The sequence below is a fragment of the Sparassis crispa genome (genome assembly GCF_003851025.1).
Source record: "Sparassis crispa DNA, contig_000001F, whole genome shotgun sequence".
Lineage (NCBI taxonomy): Eukaryota > Fungi > Basidiomycota > Agaricomycetes > Polyporales > Sparassidaceae > Sparassis > Sparassis crispa.
The window spans coordinates 1,395,317-1,411,313 of NW_020939748.1; the positions used below are offsets into that span (position 1 = coordinate 1,395,317).

The window sequence follows — 15,997 nt, forward strand, 5'->3', positions numbered from 1 at the left end:
TGAGAGACACCCGAACAAGTAGTTGTACATTGCTGTATGATCATACGCTCGCTGATACGTACCATAAACTGTCCGTAATTCTTCTACGATCTATTGTCTACTCTGTAACTTTGTGCAGGCGTCGTTGTAGCTCTTTGAGCCTCCTTCGAGGCAAGTCTCTATTCCATTCTTCAATCGCCTCGCCGTCGTTGGTTTCAGTGTGTGTAAGTCGAGGTAAACCTTCTTGTTCGATGGTGAATGATGCTGAAACCGTGGCATACAGTGTAGCTGGTCAACGACGAACATATCAACGTTTGTGCGAGACCGTACTATAGGTGCCACGCACCTTCATGCACATCGCCGTCCGTAAACAGCAAACCTGCAGCAAGTCCTCCGAGAAAGCTGTTCCCTGCACCTGTGTGGAGATGGTCGGAAGAAGGGAAGTATAGTGGAAAATGGATTGCTAACCGGTGACGTCGACTATATGCGCTTCTCTGTCGGCATCTGTCCAGAATGCGTCCACCCACCTTCCGCCTCTTCTTCTTGTCGCGACATATGCACCCATCGCCCCGCTCCGGATTATAACAGATCCATGCCCTTCGCGCCCAACTCCAAGATCTAAGAGTCTATGGCACGCTTCTTCTATGAGAATCCTAGTGGGTGTCGCGGGCATGGAGAGAAGCGACAGGGCCTCCTCCGCATTGGGACTAATCACGAATAGTGATACAGATAAGACATTGGATCTTCAAGGTTGTTCTCGATGAATGACAACATACCTCAATATTGATATATGAGGAAGTACTTCAACCAGGGCAGGTAGTTCTTCAGGTATGCATCGGTCCTTGCTTTGCAAGCGCAATACATTAGATATGTCGAGTAGGAGGATCTGATGTACGAACGGGTATTGGTTCATACACTGTGGCGGGGTCCCATTCGTCGTCTTGTTGCAATTCTGACACGATGACGGCTGCTCTAGAAGGAGAGCAAATGAAGTGCAGAACCGTCGGTCGCGCCAGTTTGGTTTTCTCCAGGTCATGCGGCGTAATCCTCCGGCGTGAAGTCAAATACGCAAACCTGATGGAGCTCAGACCATGTGTACAACTCAGTAGAGATGACCATACCCTCTGTAGTCCCCCTTGTAGGAGTTCAAGGCTCGAGCTGTCAAGCAACCGGGATTGTCTCTGAACAACCACATGCCTTCTCCAAATGATTCCAGCCTGTCCTGCATATCTGATGGGAAATCGTGTCCTCTATCGACGATCATGCCGAGCCTGTCTGCAGGAAGCCTACAAAACGGTGTGGTGAAGTTATCAGACGAGGTCTTCCTTAGCTTCCTTAGATCTACTTCACTATAGTCTAGAAGAACTGACCAAATGCGTGCTCCGATGTTTGCATACGTCCCTCCACCGCCGATCTAAATAAACCGTCGCCGATTCGGATTGACTGCTTGTGCTGAGCGAACTTGGGAGAGAACACTTACCTGTGGCGGTAGTGTCCGCCCATTTGGTTTATCGTCTTCGTCACGATATTGAAATTCGTCTATGATGAACATTCCAAGCGAGACAAAATGACGACCATTATGTTCAGGCATGGTCGCCAGTCGAATGCAAGAGTCCGCAGTAAGAATCCATCCGGAAAGATTAGCATGTACCAGATAAGATAACTCGCCACGTGGACAAGGCGTCCACGGGCCGAGCCTCCCGGGCCCACCACTCTATGATCGCGACGACCTGAGCTCGCAACAACTTGACGGAAAGAGCGCACTTGTTCTTATCTCAAACCCTTCAGACAGCCGCTGTAACCATTTATACAGGCGAGTAGTTGGGAGGAGCTACAGTACTGTCGAGTCCAATCGCCGAGGAATGCATCGCGTTGCGACTAGAATTCACCGTTACCCGCTTACGCGCAATCAATGGACACGTATGAATATCTTCGAGGTCGTGCCAAGCTGTCGCCGTAAAATTTTTAACAGCGCAGTCTCCTCGGACAATATTTTTCATAGCTCTGGGACCCAGGAGAATGGGCAGACTGGGGCTCAGAAGGCGCATTGTGGTGCGTCATCCTTCATAAATTCGCTATATCTCTGACAATGGATCAGCACCTTTCCCCAGCCGCACCCACACATGTGGGGCGTTGAGCTCGACTGACGCAGAGTCTAGGGTAGTCCTTACAGGTTGGCTCTTGCCAGAACGGTACGCGTTCACGTTTCTTGAGCTATCTGTCGTGTCATACATCTCGGACTACCAGAAAATTGAACAAAACCCTCTCCTTCTTCTCTATTAAAGACTCATACGGCTCCACGCAGCTGGTGGTATCGGCGAATGCGGGAGAGTATGTCCTCCAGACCATGCGTGACATCCCGATAGAGTCTACTGTCCTTGTAGAAGGAACAGTTCGAATGAGACCCCAAGGACAGAGGAGAGCAGTGAGTTGCCGTTGATTATGCTTTGCTTATGTACTCTATCTCTGTCCGTTCCCAATTCCTGAAAATCTTTTGCCGTTTCTAGCTCCCTGCAGGGGATGTAGAAGTTGTCGTTGATCGCTTCAAATTGTTGAATCCTGCCGATCGTAATCTCCCATTTATGCCTTCCGACTCACAAAACTTGGTACGCGCATCACAGGAGTAGGGTTTATACTCCTCTACACATCCGTCGTCCTTCTGATGTTATGGTGTGGCAGGCAAACGAGGAGCTTAGACTTCGATATCGCCATCTGGACCTCCGAAGAACAGCCTTAACAGAAAACCTCCGGAAGCGTAGCGAGGTGGCTCGATTAATGAGAACCGTCTTTGAAGAGGAAGGTAAGTAAAGACGCTAATTCGTCACGTACCGTTCCTGATGTAGTCTGTTCTCGCAGGTTTCACTGAAGTTGAAACCCCTATGCTGCTGAAATCTACACCAGAAGGAGCACGGGAATTCGTTGTCCCGACCCGCGTCGTGTCTGCCTCTGGTGCAGCGTTGATGTCTCCCGATTCTGAGCCGACAGTCGGGTTACCTCAGCCTCTCTTCTATACTCTTCCACAGTCACCGCAGCAGCCCAAGCAACTGCTTGTAGCGTCTGGTGCAGTAGATCGCTACTACCAGCTGGCGCGTTGTTTCCGTGACGAAGACGGACGCAAGGACAGGCAGCCAGAGTTCACCCAGGTCGATCTAGAGATGGCATGGGTAAGCTGGGGCGAAAGTCAGGAACACAGCCAAGACAGCAACACGGGTACTGGGAGCTGGAATATTGGTGGATCTGAGGTTCGCGATGTCGTCGAGAAGCTCATTCGCCGTGTCTGGTCCACAGTCGAAGGGATTGACTTACCGCACTTCCAAGTCATGCCTTACGAAGAGGCGATGAGCAGATTTGGGAGCGACAAACCAGACTTGCGATTCGGCTTGGAGGTGCATTGTCTTGACTAAGTATCCCTTGAACGACGATTGAAGTTGGCATCAGATCCAAGACATCACGCCTCACTTACCCCCTTCAACCCGCGCTGCGTTGTCTGAACGGCAAGAAATCATTGAAGCGTTGGTGGTCAGCAAATCCGATGCTGATGACCTCGGGGTCGCTGCAAAGCAACTGAAGAGGCAAGAACGGGAATACATCGTAAGCACGACGTGGTTTCTCTTGTTCTAGCTATGTACTAAAGTCTCAATGCATTACCCTCAAGGAACGTATCGAGGTCACCGAAGAATCTGATGCGACATGGCACGAAAGGAGTAAATTGATATCCGAACTGACACAGCGGGGGGAGTCGGCAAGCAAGAACATTAATAATGAGCTAGGAATAAGTGAGGGAGGAACGGTGTGGCTAATGAAACGACACCGCAAACCAGAGGTAATTCAGATGCTTTCACCACCTCGTGCGTTCAGATCTCATCCCCTGCACAGGGAGGTTCCACTGCATTAGGTCGTCTTCGCCTTCTTGTTGCAACTGCGGCTGAAAAGCTGGGCTACAAGATCAGTACTGATCCGAAGTTCCTCTGGGTAACTGAATTCCCTTTGTTCATGCGCGGGGATGCGGATAAAGAATTCCTTACCCATGGCCGGAGAAGCAGTACGCACCACCCGTTCACTGCACCAATGTGGCAAGACATCGAAAAAATGTATGCAGGGCGGTTTGATGAGGTGGCTGCGAGAGTTCCTTTGGTTTCTTAGATATCATGCTCACGGTTATTGGTTGCAGGTACGGGGACAACACTATGACCTCGTCCTGAACGGCGTGGAAGTTGGCGGAGGTTCCGTCAGAATCCACGATGCCGGCATGCAGGAGTTTATCTTCACCAAAATACTTCAGGTATGTGACATGCTGCATATTTCAAGGCATATTCTCACAGGACCCTGCTATCCCAGCTCGATGAGAGAGAGAAGTCATCCTTCCACCACTTACTCCACGCTCTTCGTTGTGGAGCCCCCCCACATGGAGGATTCGCGTTCGGTGGGTACGAAGTTGCTCCGCCAGGAATACGTGGCTAATGAACCACTCCTAGGATTTGACCGCCTGATGGCCATCCTCTGCAAAGCAGAGTCCATTCGAGATGTTATCGCCTTCCCTAAAACAGGAGCAGGCACGGACCTACTTTTCAGAAGCCCCGCCCCTGTCGGTCGAGACGTGCTTGATCAATATGGTATTCAACCTACTCATAGTGCGCTACAGTTGAAAGAGGATGAAAGGAGCTTAGAGGAGATATAGTGCGCACATATATCGAGAACAAGCCAACGGCGTGGTATCCGAATGTTCTGAGGAAGATTTAGATTGCAATAAAATGAGAGGTATCCGACAACTTGAACATATAACCATAATATACGAACTACCCATACAATAAGAGAAGACGCATAACATAAGTCCGTATGTGCTATGTCGTTACAGGGACGACAGTCACATCCGAGTTAGGGCTGCGGCTGCGTTCCGCTTGGGGTGTGTCCTCCGGGGTTATGGACGGTGATTCTGATGGTGACTGCGCTCGAATAAGAGTCGAGTTTCGGGGAGTGGTATCATTATCGCCGCCACCTCTGTCGTGATTATACGAGTCTGAGAAGCCAAACATGCTCCACCCTGAGTGTGAGGGCGGGCTTCCCGGGGCCTTAGGTGTCGGCAATGCGGTTCCTAACGCTGATGATTCTGATGCGGTCCTAACGGGTCTCTCCTCAGCATTCCCATTTGAACGAGGTTGGCCTTCGTCAATAACTGAGAGCACGCTGCGCAGCTTTGACTCCGACTTCCGTGGATGGTGGATTGACGAGGTTGACGGAGCTGGATGCGAATGGCGCCGTGTTATTGTTGATGGTGGGGACACTCCTACGGAAACCTCTACTGTTGATGGAGACACAGATCGTGCGGGAGATATTGACATAGAGGCCGGCCCGGGAGGTGGGGAGACAGGGGGTGATGCAACATCAGCCCATGCCGCACTTGTATCGGGGAAGAATCCACCAGGGTTCGGTGCCCAAGAGTTCTTTCCCGATGCGACGCCATCGCTTCCTTCCAGCTCAGGAGTAGAGGAAGTAAGTGGACTAGGTGATGACGAGGGGGCATTGGCGATGACGGATAGAGGCGGGAGAATGCTGAAGATCTGGTCTTTGGAGGGTGGAGGGCCATACACGTCAAATGGATCAGGGACGGACTGAAGCATAGGTTCAATAATAGGGTCTGACCTGTGAATATGTCAAAAAGAAGTGAGCGAAGACACAATCTAGCCATGTGAGCCAGCTTACGCCTTGGATGTGAATCTATCAAAGACGTCGAGCGTGAAACGCACGACAAGGCAGACCTTGCCTTGCACGACATCCCATACTTCCTCTTCGTGCTCCACAATTTCTTGATAGTGGTGGGCCTTCAGCTCATCCAGCTCGTCTACCTGTCTTTGCAGGACAGATAAAGCCTCTCGGAACGTTTGCAGATCTGGCACAGCAATCGTGTCAAGAATTATAGTATTCGTGATACTTGCCCAACGAGTTCACTAACTGCGATTTTTCTTCTTCATGTTACCCATCTCAGTTTGCCGGATAATGCTACTCTTTTCGTGCAGGGCCCTTTCATATGAGTTGGAGCGATCCTATAAAAATAGCATTTTAATATAGGTAACGGAACTCGCCCCCAGTGACCGGGCACGCACGGCAACGACTGTGCGGTAATTTTCAAGATGTTGCCGAAGTGGTTTCTCAAATTGCTTATCCAGAGTATCTGCCTGGGCTCCAGTTAGTCACCACATTCATGTGGAGAGCAAAGGAATTCTCACCAATATATGGTAATGATTGCTCATGAGTAGGTGCAAGCCGGACGCGGCTTGGAGACGAGTTCCTGACTCGTACGTTGGGCCCTTTAGCCTGATAACAACTATAGCTCAACGTAACACAATGTCTCGTGTCCACTCACCCTGCACAAGCTTCTATGGCGTCACCAAAGCCTGCGGTAGCCCTGGACATGGCCACTAGGCTTGCTCGATAAGCTGCACATTTGCTCAACAGCTGTATAAGCTTAGAAGGTGTTCAACCAGATCAAGTGAGAACGTTAGGCTCACGTCTTCATACGCTTGAATACTGACTCTGAGGTTCGCCCGGGTGATAATCTTCTCTGGTCCATCGGGGCCAAAGTTGAGAACTGAAGCATTGGTTGTTTCGGAGAAAGTTGGAGAGGACGGCCGAGGGGATAGGTCACGTTTGGGGGAGATGGCCTGAGAACGTAAGGAGCGGACGCGCGGCATGGCTGTGGACCGAGGTAGTAGGAGAAAGAGAGCAGATAGGCGGCACCGCCGCAGCGAGCACACTCAATGGAGAGCGTACTAGTAGCAGTCACGTGGTAGATTATTCTGGCGCTTGCGTGCCTGACATGTTCGTCAAACTATAAGTGCACCTACAATGCCAATTTACCATACGAACTGGGTAGGTATACAGATAGTCGCCAGTGAGATCTAGAATCGTGAACTACGGACCACCTACTCCACACTCAATTCCTCGATTGCTCGCTGGATGAACTCTGTCGCGTCGTAGACCTTCAACCATGAGCGCACATCCGGAGACTGAACCCTGCATTCTTCTTGCTGTTGTCCATCTTCCCCGACATACCTAGCAGATACACCTACATACATCTCGGAATCCTGTCCATCTCCCAATTTGTTTTCTACCTCGAACCGGATGAACTCCCAGCCTCGGGGAACTACACCATCAATGCGCACGATGTCCTGGACGACGTCATACTCTATTCTTCTGAACTCAAACCCAAGACCCATCCCTAGGGCCTTAGTGAATGATTCCTTCAAAGTCCAGATGAGATAAAATCGACGGAGCGCTTCCGACGGAGGCAACGGCGGTGATGGTGGAGATGGCAATAAAAGCTCTCGTTCGGAGGCGGTTAACTAGAAAGGAGCAAACCGGTGAGATGATAGCTACAAATTGTATTTTTATATACGTACCTGGTCGCCTACAATGTCCACAAAGCCGGCGAATGTCTCCCGCTTCGGGAGTTGCAATCTCATGATATCCACGCCGACCCTATATGCTGGAGGGTCAGGATGGAGGTCAACTCCGCTCGCGAATGCCATGGCTATGACCCCGCTGTCATGGGTAATGCTATACCCAATGGGGTGACTAAGATGGTCCGTCGTCTAGCTTCAGGAACCACAGTAAGAACAACACAGAAAAGAGTGAATTTCGGTTCAAACACGTGAGCAGAGCGAATACTCGCAATGAATGGCTTCCCGGTTTCAGTGATACTGAACGCCATGCGATGAGGAGGTACCCCTCTTTCCTTCAAGAGGACACGAGGTAACAGGCGGCCTATCAGGCCCCCTACACGGTGAAAGTTTTTGGTGAAAAGGTCGAGATCAGATCTTACAGGTCACTCACGAAACCGGTCTACTTGGTGGTAGTATCGTTGGATGCGTTGCTGTGATTCGTGATCGACAAGAGCGAGAGCGCGGTCGTAAGACTTTGAAAAATATTTAATTCGGCACACCGTGTTGGTCAGGGAAGCAGGGACGCACTTCGTTCAAGGTCGCAACCGCGCGCACGTCAAAGGTGACAGCCCAAACTTGCATCTCTAAACCAAGTGTACTCCAGCAGATTAAAAAATGTACACTATATCAAGTGCAATCAGCCGACCCCTACCGCGGGATGTTCCTTCCAAGTTGCTATCGGATGCTGTAGATATTGGAGTTCACGAAGTTGCTGAAGCCCATTTTCGGGACGTTCATGATCGACATCGATCGGATCTCGTCAGACACAGCTAATTCTACATCGGTTTACAGGTTCTTTTAGTTTCTTCTTAACCCCGTCATAATATTATATCGTCCAAGACCCTGTCGACTTGCATCGTTCTAAGAGAACGCAGTTGCCCAAACCAAGGTCCTAACCAGTAAGACTGATGCTCTGGCTAGAGCCGTCTTCAATCTCCGGTTGACTCGGAAGCTGAGGGAGGTCGATATTTCAATGTCCGTATATACCCTTGACTTATCCGTCAGAGAGAGCCAGAGTAACTCATTTGTTCGAACACCCAAGAACATCCGAAGCTGAACGTAATAGTGAAATCCATGTCGCAAAGGTAGAAGTATTTCCGACGAGTCGTCTAGTCACTAGTAGGCTACACCAACGCCAACGGTTAACACGCGCCGTAACCCCTCCATAATATGTGCAAGAATTCGCTCATGAACACACGAATCACTCCCGACCCGTTGCAGCTGTGCGGGCACAGACACTACGTAGGCTGGTGAGCACCATGGGTGCCGGGGCTGGTGTGAGCTCGATTCCAGCCTCTCGTACTATGGATGACAGCCGCTCCTTCATTATTTGGTCTGGTCTGTTCACTTTTATGTACATGCTAATATTCCTGTCTTACTTCTTGTGTAAGTTATGTCGTGAGCGTTCACCATCGAGCACGGTGACTATAGCTCGACTGCCTCTGGCTCTGTTTACGCTGGCTCCGGTGAGAGTAGATATCTTGCCTCTATGTTATTTGTTCGTCGACCTTTAGGGACTTCCCGTTGCATGTAGCTCGTGCACGACGATGCCAGTGCGTCTAACCTGTACTTAATCCTTCCTCATGCAGAGGACCTAACGTATTTGTGGATGAACACAATCGGTGAGGTCTGCTCGCAATAGCCTTGCTTCGTGATCGTGTGGGGACGTACGCGATGTGTAAATGGTTGTGCAGTGGGTACCCTTTATGTTGAATATTATCGGATCCGAGCTTCGGAGGACATCCTCAGATCCTGATCAGTGTCTGCTGTGTTGGACTCTGTAGCACAAAAAACCCAATCACTGGAAAATTATCCTCTGGTACGAAGGAGGGCTCACATAGATCGAAGATAATCAATAACCAGCGAACGGCAGTATCGCTACTGCTGAATAGCTGCCGAACCAACAGCGGCCTGGTGTCATGCCAATCTAATGATGCAGTGGTTGTGCCGAGTGGAACAGTTCTCCGAGCAACGCTGGACTTGGCATCCAGCACAACCACTCCTGTGGCACCCACGAGCTCGATTGGAACAGTCTTTCCCGACCAACGCAGTCAAACGTGCTGGATGCTTCGAGAAGTCCACACTCGACAGAGAACAGATTAGTAGTATACGAGCGGACTAGAAGGGCATCTACACCCGGGTTTACAATCGAACATACTGAGAATACAGAGCAATGCAGATACGTATGGGCCAAAGTCCATTTTTGAGAGGTCAAAATCCACGTCCTCGTCCCCTTGTTGCTTGGATGAGCACAGTCTTCGAGACCGACAAACAGATGGCTCTCACCTCCCACGCGACCGATAGGGACTGTACCCATACGAACCACCTCGATATCCACCGCGGTAGCCACCACGGTAGCCGCCTCTCCCTCTGCCACGGTTAAACCCCGGAACATTTGTTCGCTTTGCGGTAACCTGGACCAGCACGTAAGTCGTCTGGAGCATGCATGACGCAGACAGCATACCTTGATCAGGCGGCCGCGAAACAGCGAGTTGTCCATCGCCAATGCTGTGTCAACGTGTTCAGGCTCCGAAAATTCGACGTACGCGTAGCTGTAGAGGAACATCACGCAGTCAGCAAGGCATCACATGTGCTGTAAAGAACGCCGAGCATGCGTATACACGCACCCCTTCGGATGTCCGGTGAATTTGTCGCAAAGGATAGTTACTCGGTTGATCGTGCCACATGCCTGGAAATGCGCTTGGATTTCCTCGGGTGTTGCGGAATAATCGACCTTGTATGCAGCACGCAGGTCAGACGGCATATGAGAGAGTAAGCGTCCGATAAGACGCACGTTTCCCACGAAAACACTTCGGCTGTCTGCCGCAGCCTTCTCCTCCTCCGTCTCCATTGGCACGCTCGTATCGTTTGCCTCGGACGCACTACGCTCCGCCTTCTCCGCCGCAGCTTGGAGTTCTCTGAGCTTGTTCGCCTCGCGCTCCATCTCCTCCACCCGCTCTTTCATGAGGAGGATCTCCTGTGTCGAAGAGACGGCAAACAAATGCACGGAGGGGTTAACACTCTCACGTGAAGCACACAGATGTTCGACCGCACCTTAGACTCGTCCTCCTCCCCCTCGTCGATCATGGGATCCGACGCGGCGTGCGTAGGTGTTGTTGCCGCGACGTCTGCCATCGTGCAAAGCGGTGGTGCTGGAAAGTTTGGAGAATTGAGTGACGTGTGTGACTCGTGACGAGTCCATAATACGCCACCTCGTGATCTCGCGTGCTGCTTTAACGCCCCGGACGCGTCGTACTAAACGTGCACTCATTAATATCTCTGTACAGACCATCTGCTACCTTACAAATTATAAGCATCATGAACAGGCGAGTGGGCGCAGAGTCGTTCTTAGGTGTGGGAGGAGGTACTGTCTCGAAGGAATCGCAGAAAAAGTACGCGTGTCCTTCTGCAATCTCATAATTGTCCATGGACGCACCGACTGCCCTTTTTCTGTATGTTTTTAGTCTCGAAAAAGCAGAAGACCTTTGCCGCAAGAGGAAGCCCGAGAAAGCGCTGCCATTTCTCCTCAAGGCGATGGAGGATGGCAACAACCTGGACGCGGCTGTCCAGATGGCATTCCTTATGCCCAACCTAAACGTGTCCGTGAAAGTGCTTGAGGGCGCCGAAGAGCATGGTGTGTACCACATATCTTTGACTCTGGCGTCTTCGAGACCGTTACCTGTACTGATACCTTTCCTCTCCTTGTGCCGCACCCGTAGGCCGCAAGCACCTTCAGCGGTCGCTCGGTCCCAAATGCTTCGAGGACGGAAGCGACCACGTCGGCAACTTCTGGGGCATCCTTGAGACACGCCCATACATGCGCGTCCTGCAAGCTCTCGTGAGGCTGTACTTCGAGAACAAACAATTCGACAAGTCCGCGTGCGTACCCTCCTCCCACAGCGCGTCGCACAAACTGAGGCGCGATATCTATCGCATCGCAGCAACACTATCATCGAGATGCTGCGCCTCTGCCCGGGGGACAACATGGGGCAGCGCGAGTGGCTCCCCTCGGTGCTGCTCAAAGTCGGGCGCGCGGCGGACACGCTGTCCTTTGTGCAGTTCTGGCTCGAGGACAGCGACGATAGGTCGTCGCCGCGGGGCGGGTGTGAGTTCGTGGCGCCGTCGCGCGCGGCGATGGACGCGGCGCGCGTGGAGAGCCTCAGCAAGTGGTGCATGGGCGCGATGGCGTACTCGGGCGCGCTGGCGGCGTACACCCTCTGGGGCGACTGCCTGCTCGCGCGGCAGTACCTGCGCATCGGTGCCAAGGTGAACCCGCATGTGCTCATGAAGATCCTCGGCAAGGTGGAGCAGCCGCGTGCGCGCCCCCGCTTGGTCTCTACACACTTCTGTGATTACTAACGCGTGGTGCTGCATTGGTAGGCTCCCTGAACATGGACGCGCGGACGTTCAACGGGCCCGAGCAGGCGCACGACTACCTGTGGCTAACGCAGGATCTGTGGATGGAGCCGTGCGTGTGGGCGTGGGCGGACGGCGACGCGGAGGCAAAGGCATGCGTGCTGCGCAAGTGCTCCCGCCCGGACTGCGGGCGCCTCGAAGAGCGCGTCGCCGAGTTCAAGCGCTGTGGCGGGTGCAAGGAGGCCGTGTACTGTGGTCCGGAGTGCCAGAAGGAGGACTGGAAGGTTCACAAAGCTAGTGCGTATCTGGCTCCATTCTCTTCTCTTCTCTTCTTTCTGTGCTTCCTATTTCGCCTTCTGTCCCTCTTCATACTCTTCCTTCCCTCTGTTGATCCCGTTCCTCCCCACGTTCCTCGCGAAGCATCTCCCATGGCTCGCCTAGTGCTGACGCCCCACGCAGAATGCCAGGAAGCCAAGCGCATCAAGGAGCTCGTTCGCGCGATGGGCCAGGGGAAGAAGCCACCAGGCACGCCGAGCGAGGGCTACCCCCTCGCTGCCGCCGCGGATTTCACCGCGAGCGGTATCTCCACCCGTTTCTACAACTGATGCAAGCTCGCCCGTTGGCCTGGCTTCGAAAACGCCATCTGCTCGTGGACCTCTCTTGGATTTACTGTATACCGCGCTCTAGTCTCGTATGTTTCCTCACTCATTAGTAGTCTCTCGTCGGTCTGTTTGTGTCTGATCCTGCATATATTACACCAGGGCAATCATCCGGGTCTTCTATACATACTGTATCCCTATCAATAGCTTGTCTGCTCGGAAATGAATCGCACGCTCCGATATATCACGTTCAAATTGCGGACGATCTCCGGCGGGAATCTGCAATGTGCATGCCACTCCCGCAGATCATCTAGTGTAATCACTCGACAGTGAGTCAAACACGGAGCAGTAGAACACGAGGGACGGCCATCCTGGCGCGGGAACGTATATATTAGCGATCGCGTGGACGAGCTACATGCGTAGGTATAGTAAGTATGTCGTGCAAGGGAGCAGTATGCAGAATACGGAGCGGGACGTGAGATGATTTACGGTATGCTATGAGGGAAACAAGCGGACGAGAGCATGGACGCGGGCAGGAGAGGATGAGGCGTGAGGAGGCAAGAAGGCAGAGTCGGAGATGAAGATAAACGGCATGCGGAGAGGGTACACGGACACTAGAGAGAATATGACCAGAGAGGAGACGGAGGCGGAGAAATTAATAAGTTATGAGTGCCGGGACAGCACGGTGCCAAAAAAACGGAGTATGCAAAGCGGAACAGCGAGAGCGGCGAAATAGATAAACCGGGAAGCGAGCATCCGCGAGGCGGCCAAGAACAGGGAAGGCGAAAAATGGAGGCGACATTACGGGTGCCGGTATAGGCGCAAAATGGAAGGGGGGAAACACGGCACTGTGAGGGCTGAACGTCGTTACTTTCGTGGTATTTCGTGGTGTGACAGATGGAGGGACAAAGGAACGGAGGTATCACAGGGGGGATGGCCCAGCGCACGCAGCTCAGTAGTATCCCCACGCTGCAAACTCGGCAGCGAGCTCGCTCTCGCGGCCCTCCACCGCGAGCGCGGGGTCTGCAGCAAGCTCGTGGGCCGTGCGGGGCGTCACAGGCGGGGAGATCCACTCCTTCTCTGGGCCGGGCGAGGAGGCCTTGGGGCGCGCCTCCCAGTGCATGCCCGAGAGCTCGAACGCGGCAAGGTTCGGGAGGGACGCGAGGATGCTCGCGATGCGCGTATAGCACGTCTGCAACGCAAAATCACAAGTCAGTTAAGGATGGACGAAGGGGGGGGGGGGGGGGGGGGGGAAGGGCGCACCATGTCCGGCGTGTCCCAGAACGCGCAGGTGGTCATGACGCGGAGACAGACGAGCGCCGGGTACGCGCGCGCGAGGGCGGCGAGGAACTCGGCGGGTGCGCCGCTCGTGATCGCGCTGAGGACCTGGACCCGGGCGCCTGCGGGCCCGTGCTCGTCCTCGGCGAGGGAGGCCTCGGCCTGCGAGAAGACGTCCTCTGAGGCGAGGTCGCCAGCTAGGTGGAGCGCGGTGAGCGGGCGAGACGAGAGGAGGGGCAGGAGTGAGGCTGGACCGGTGTAGGAACTGAGGAGGGGGATGTAGGTAGAGGGGAGCAGGACGGGCGTGGGAGACGGGGACGCGGAAAGCTGGAGGGCGCGCAGGGCTGGGGTACGAGCGAGAAAGGCAGAGGTGCAGGAGTCAAGCGGGAACGCGCATGCAAAGTACTCGAGGTGGGTATAGATTGGTGAGGGCTGAGAGCCTGGAGGGGCAAGGACCCAGGAAGCAAGAGCAGGGACGAGCACGTCGAGGTGGGAAAGGTTGTGCATGTACGCCAGGGCGGTGCGCAGCTGGACATAGTAAGCGGGGAAGAGTGGGAGCTCTGTCGAGTCGTCGAGGATGATGGAGAAGCAGCGCACGAGGGCTGCGAGGCTGGGTCGGGCGGCGAGAGTGAGGACGGCGGGGAGGGTACGGGCATAAGCATTAACGGAGATGGAACAGTAGAGGACGCGAGTGGCGCTGGGCGCGAGCGCTGCACAGGTGCGCGCGAGGGCTGCAAGCGAAGAGGAATGGCCGGAGAGTGGTTCGCAGATGGCGTCGAGGAGCTCGGCGGGGAGCACGGCGAGGAGAGACATGATTGAATATTCGACTACCGGCAGCGTTGTACGAGCTGAAGAAAGAGGATCGGGAAGAATCAGAGATGATTTGGAGGAAGATGTCCCACCGCAGACGCGCTCTGGCGCGTCCGCAAACTTTTATATCCCTTCCACGTGACCCGGCATTCTACTGCAAGCGCCCGTGGTCCTGCCCTCGACTTGCTCTTCTCTTCTCGACGCCGTCCCTCATGTCAACGATCGTCTCTCCACTCTCCCTCCTCCGCCGCGCTTCTGACTCTCCCATCACTACGCCCCAAACCTGCGCCCCATATCAGCTCGTCCCCCCTATCACCGTCGCCCCCCATTTCCCCGTCGATCCTGATCAAGCTCCACCCTACTCACTTCCGTTCAATACTGCTGCCGTTGTACGTGATAGACCACGGTCCTTTGCACTTACCTCTCGTTCCATCCGCTCTTCTGACTTTCCTATCCCGGCTCGGTGAGTAATACGCTCACTGTGATCACTCGATTCTCCACACCAGAGCGCAGCATGTACCTCGCTATTAGTAACCGCATTACCCATCCAGCACGCCACGGACGTTCGAACGTAAGTATCTAGCCCTGCTGCGCACACACCACCCTGCACTCCTCGCCCACGTCGAACTCGTCGTATTATACTTCTTCCCCTTCGTCCATGCCTCGCCTCGCCGCGCCCACGGGCTACGCTCCCCCCTTACTCGTCGGGCCCCGTCACATTCCCCATCTTTCATTCCTCATTCTCCGTCGCTACACCGCTGCCAGCTCTCGCCGCAGCTCGTAATACGGATTATCTCCGGCAGTCAGGAGCGATCTCTCGACAACTCACCCTCAACTACGCCGCGTTCACCTCCATGCTCATCTCCGTACCTCTGACCTACGTAAGTTAGCCCCTCGTATCTGGCGATGAGATTGCACACCCAACTTGCTTGAAACGTGCTCTCGTGCCGTGGTGTTTTCTGTAAAACATAATGTATATTTTGCTATCTCGATCTTAAGTGATTTTAACCGGGAAGGACGTTCGAGTGGACACTGTATTGACTCTTCACGCGCACGCGTTGGATACTGCCACGTTAACCCTAAACTTAGTAGGGTCTTCATTGAAAAACAAAACGTCCAATAACCTCTTAAATGCATGCGCCGGGAGTCGAACCCGGAGCTAGGCCAACTGTCCACCTGGGAAGACCCAATGTTACCGCTACACCACGCATGCCCTTAAATTATAATGGTTAACATTTAGATAAAATCGGGCAGCAGGAATATTTGGCCTCTAACTGGCTGACAGTATTTTGCAATCAGATTGCAACCTGTGGGACACACACAATGTGCACTGTGAATCCTTTGTCCTCAGAGATGCTGTAAGGCTGCATTATTCAGAAAGCCAATATATGCTTCATAACCAGCAGAGCATCCTGTGAGCTTGAAAGATACATAACAATAGCAAGGAGAGTATTGTGGCAGTTTGATTAAACATCTGACATCACACTTTGAGTAATATACAAAAAATGGAGGCTCAGTGACATAAGCAGATTAGTA

The 15,997-nt window shown here is 53.2% G+C and overlaps 8 protein-coding genes and 1 non-coding gene across 9 annotated transcripts; 3 read left to right on the forward strand and 6 right to left on the reverse strand.

The window, feature by feature from the left end:
• Positions 1 to 97: 97 nt before the first annotated feature.
• On the reverse strand, positions 98 to 892 carry SCP_0204430 (Ribokinase-like protein; the record flags this gene model as incomplete). Its single annotated transcript, XM_027754358.1, has 5 exons — positions 98 to 267; positions 326 to 394; positions 448 to 686; positions 756 to 824; positions 879 to 892. 5 exons carry the CDS (start codon positions 890 to 892, stop codon positions 98 to 100), a joined length of 561 nt encoding a protein of 186 aa, XP_027610159.1.
• A 949-nt stretch (positions 893 to 1,841) lies between these two features.
• On the forward strand, positions 1,842 to 4,657 carry SCP_0204440 (Aspartate--tRNA ligase, mitochondrial; the record flags this gene model as incomplete). Its single annotated transcript, XM_027754359.1, has 12 exons — positions 1,842 to 2,031; positions 2,078 to 2,171; positions 2,227 to 2,404; positions 2,487 to 2,585; positions 2,659 to 2,779; positions 2,836 to 3,365; positions 3,418 to 3,570; positions 3,635 to 3,802; positions 3,856 to 4,092; positions 4,151 to 4,261; positions 4,318 to 4,402; positions 4,455 to 4,657. 12 exons carry the CDS (start codon positions 1,842 to 1,844, stop codon positions 4,655 to 4,657), a joined length of 2,169 nt encoding a protein of 722 aa, XP_027610160.1.
• A 163-nt stretch (positions 4,658 to 4,820) lies between these two features.
• Positions 4,821 to 6,668, reverse strand: SCP_0204450 (Protein IVY1; the record flags this gene model as incomplete). Its single annotated transcript, XM_027754360.1, has 7 exons — positions 4,821 to 5,619; positions 5,680 to 5,866; positions 5,930 to 6,020; positions 6,081 to 6,152; positions 6,204 to 6,291; positions 6,341 to 6,432; positions 6,486 to 6,668. 7 exons carry the CDS (start codon positions 6,666 to 6,668, stop codon positions 4,821 to 4,823), a joined length of 1,512 nt encoding a protein of 503 aa, XP_027610161.1.
• Positions 6,669 to 6,899: 231 nt separating this feature from the next.
• On the reverse strand, positions 6,900 to 8,000 carry SCP_0204460 (L-aminoadipate-semialdehyde dehydrogenase-phosphopantetheinyl transferase; the record flags this gene model as incomplete). The annotated part of the gene is made up of 5 exons (XM_027754361.1): positions 6,900 to 7,319; positions 7,377 to 7,568; positions 7,649 to 7,752; positions 7,810 to 7,891; positions 7,947 to 8,000. The coding sequence occupies 5 exons, from the start codon at positions 7,998 to 8,000 to the stop codon at positions 6,900 to 6,902; spliced, it is 852 nt and encodes a 283-aa protein (XP_027610162.1).
• Positions 8,001 to 9,629: 1,629 nt separating this feature from the next.
• On the reverse strand, positions 9,630 to 10,553 carry SCP_0204470 (Polyadenylate-binding protein; the record flags this gene model as incomplete). Its single annotated transcript, XM_027754362.1, has 6 exons — positions 9,630 to 9,651; positions 9,705 to 9,832; positions 9,883 to 9,970; positions 10,046 to 10,152; positions 10,213 to 10,395; positions 10,473 to 10,553. The coding sequence occupies 6 exons, from the start codon at positions 10,551 to 10,553 to the stop codon at positions 9,630 to 9,632; spliced, it is 609 nt and encodes a 202-aa protein (XP_027610163.1).
• A 183-nt stretch (positions 10,554 to 10,736) lies between these two features.
• On the forward strand, positions 10,737 to 12,379 carry SCP_0204480 (hypothetical protein; the record flags this gene model as incomplete). The annotated part of the gene is made up of 6 exons (XM_027754363.1): positions 10,737 to 10,810; positions 10,883 to 11,052; positions 11,138 to 11,297; positions 11,360 to 11,733; positions 11,799 to 12,071; positions 12,234 to 12,379. The coding sequence occupies 6 exons, from the start codon at positions 10,737 to 10,739 to the stop codon at positions 12,377 to 12,379; spliced, it is 1,197 nt and encodes a 398-aa protein (XP_027610164.1).
• Positions 12,380 to 13,325: 946 nt separating this feature from the next.
• SCP_0204490 (hypothetical protein) lies at positions 13,326 to 14,464 on the reverse strand (the record flags this gene model as incomplete). Its single annotated transcript, XM_027754364.1, has 2 exons — positions 13,326 to 13,565; positions 13,637 to 14,464. The coding sequence occupies 2 exons, from the start codon at positions 14,462 to 14,464 to the stop codon at positions 13,326 to 13,328; spliced, it is 1,068 nt and encodes a 355-aa protein (XP_027610165.1).
• A 209-nt stretch (positions 14,465 to 14,673) lies between these two features.
• SCP_0204500 (hypothetical protein) lies at positions 14,674 to 15,337 on the forward strand (the record flags this gene model as incomplete). The annotated part of the gene is made up of 2 exons (XM_027754365.1): positions 14,674 to 14,924; positions 15,013 to 15,337. 2 exons carry the CDS (start codon positions 14,674 to 14,676, stop codon positions 15,335 to 15,337), a joined length of 576 nt encoding a protein of 191 aa, XP_027610166.1.
• A 256-nt stretch (positions 15,338 to 15,593) lies between these two features.
• On the reverse strand, positions 15,594 to 15,674 carry SCP_t0204510. The gene is given in 2 exon segments: positions 15,594 to 15,628; positions 15,639 to 15,674. It is a non-coding gene; the product is annotated as a tRNA-Gly (tRNA).
• Positions 15,675 to 15,997: the final 323 nt, after the last annotated feature.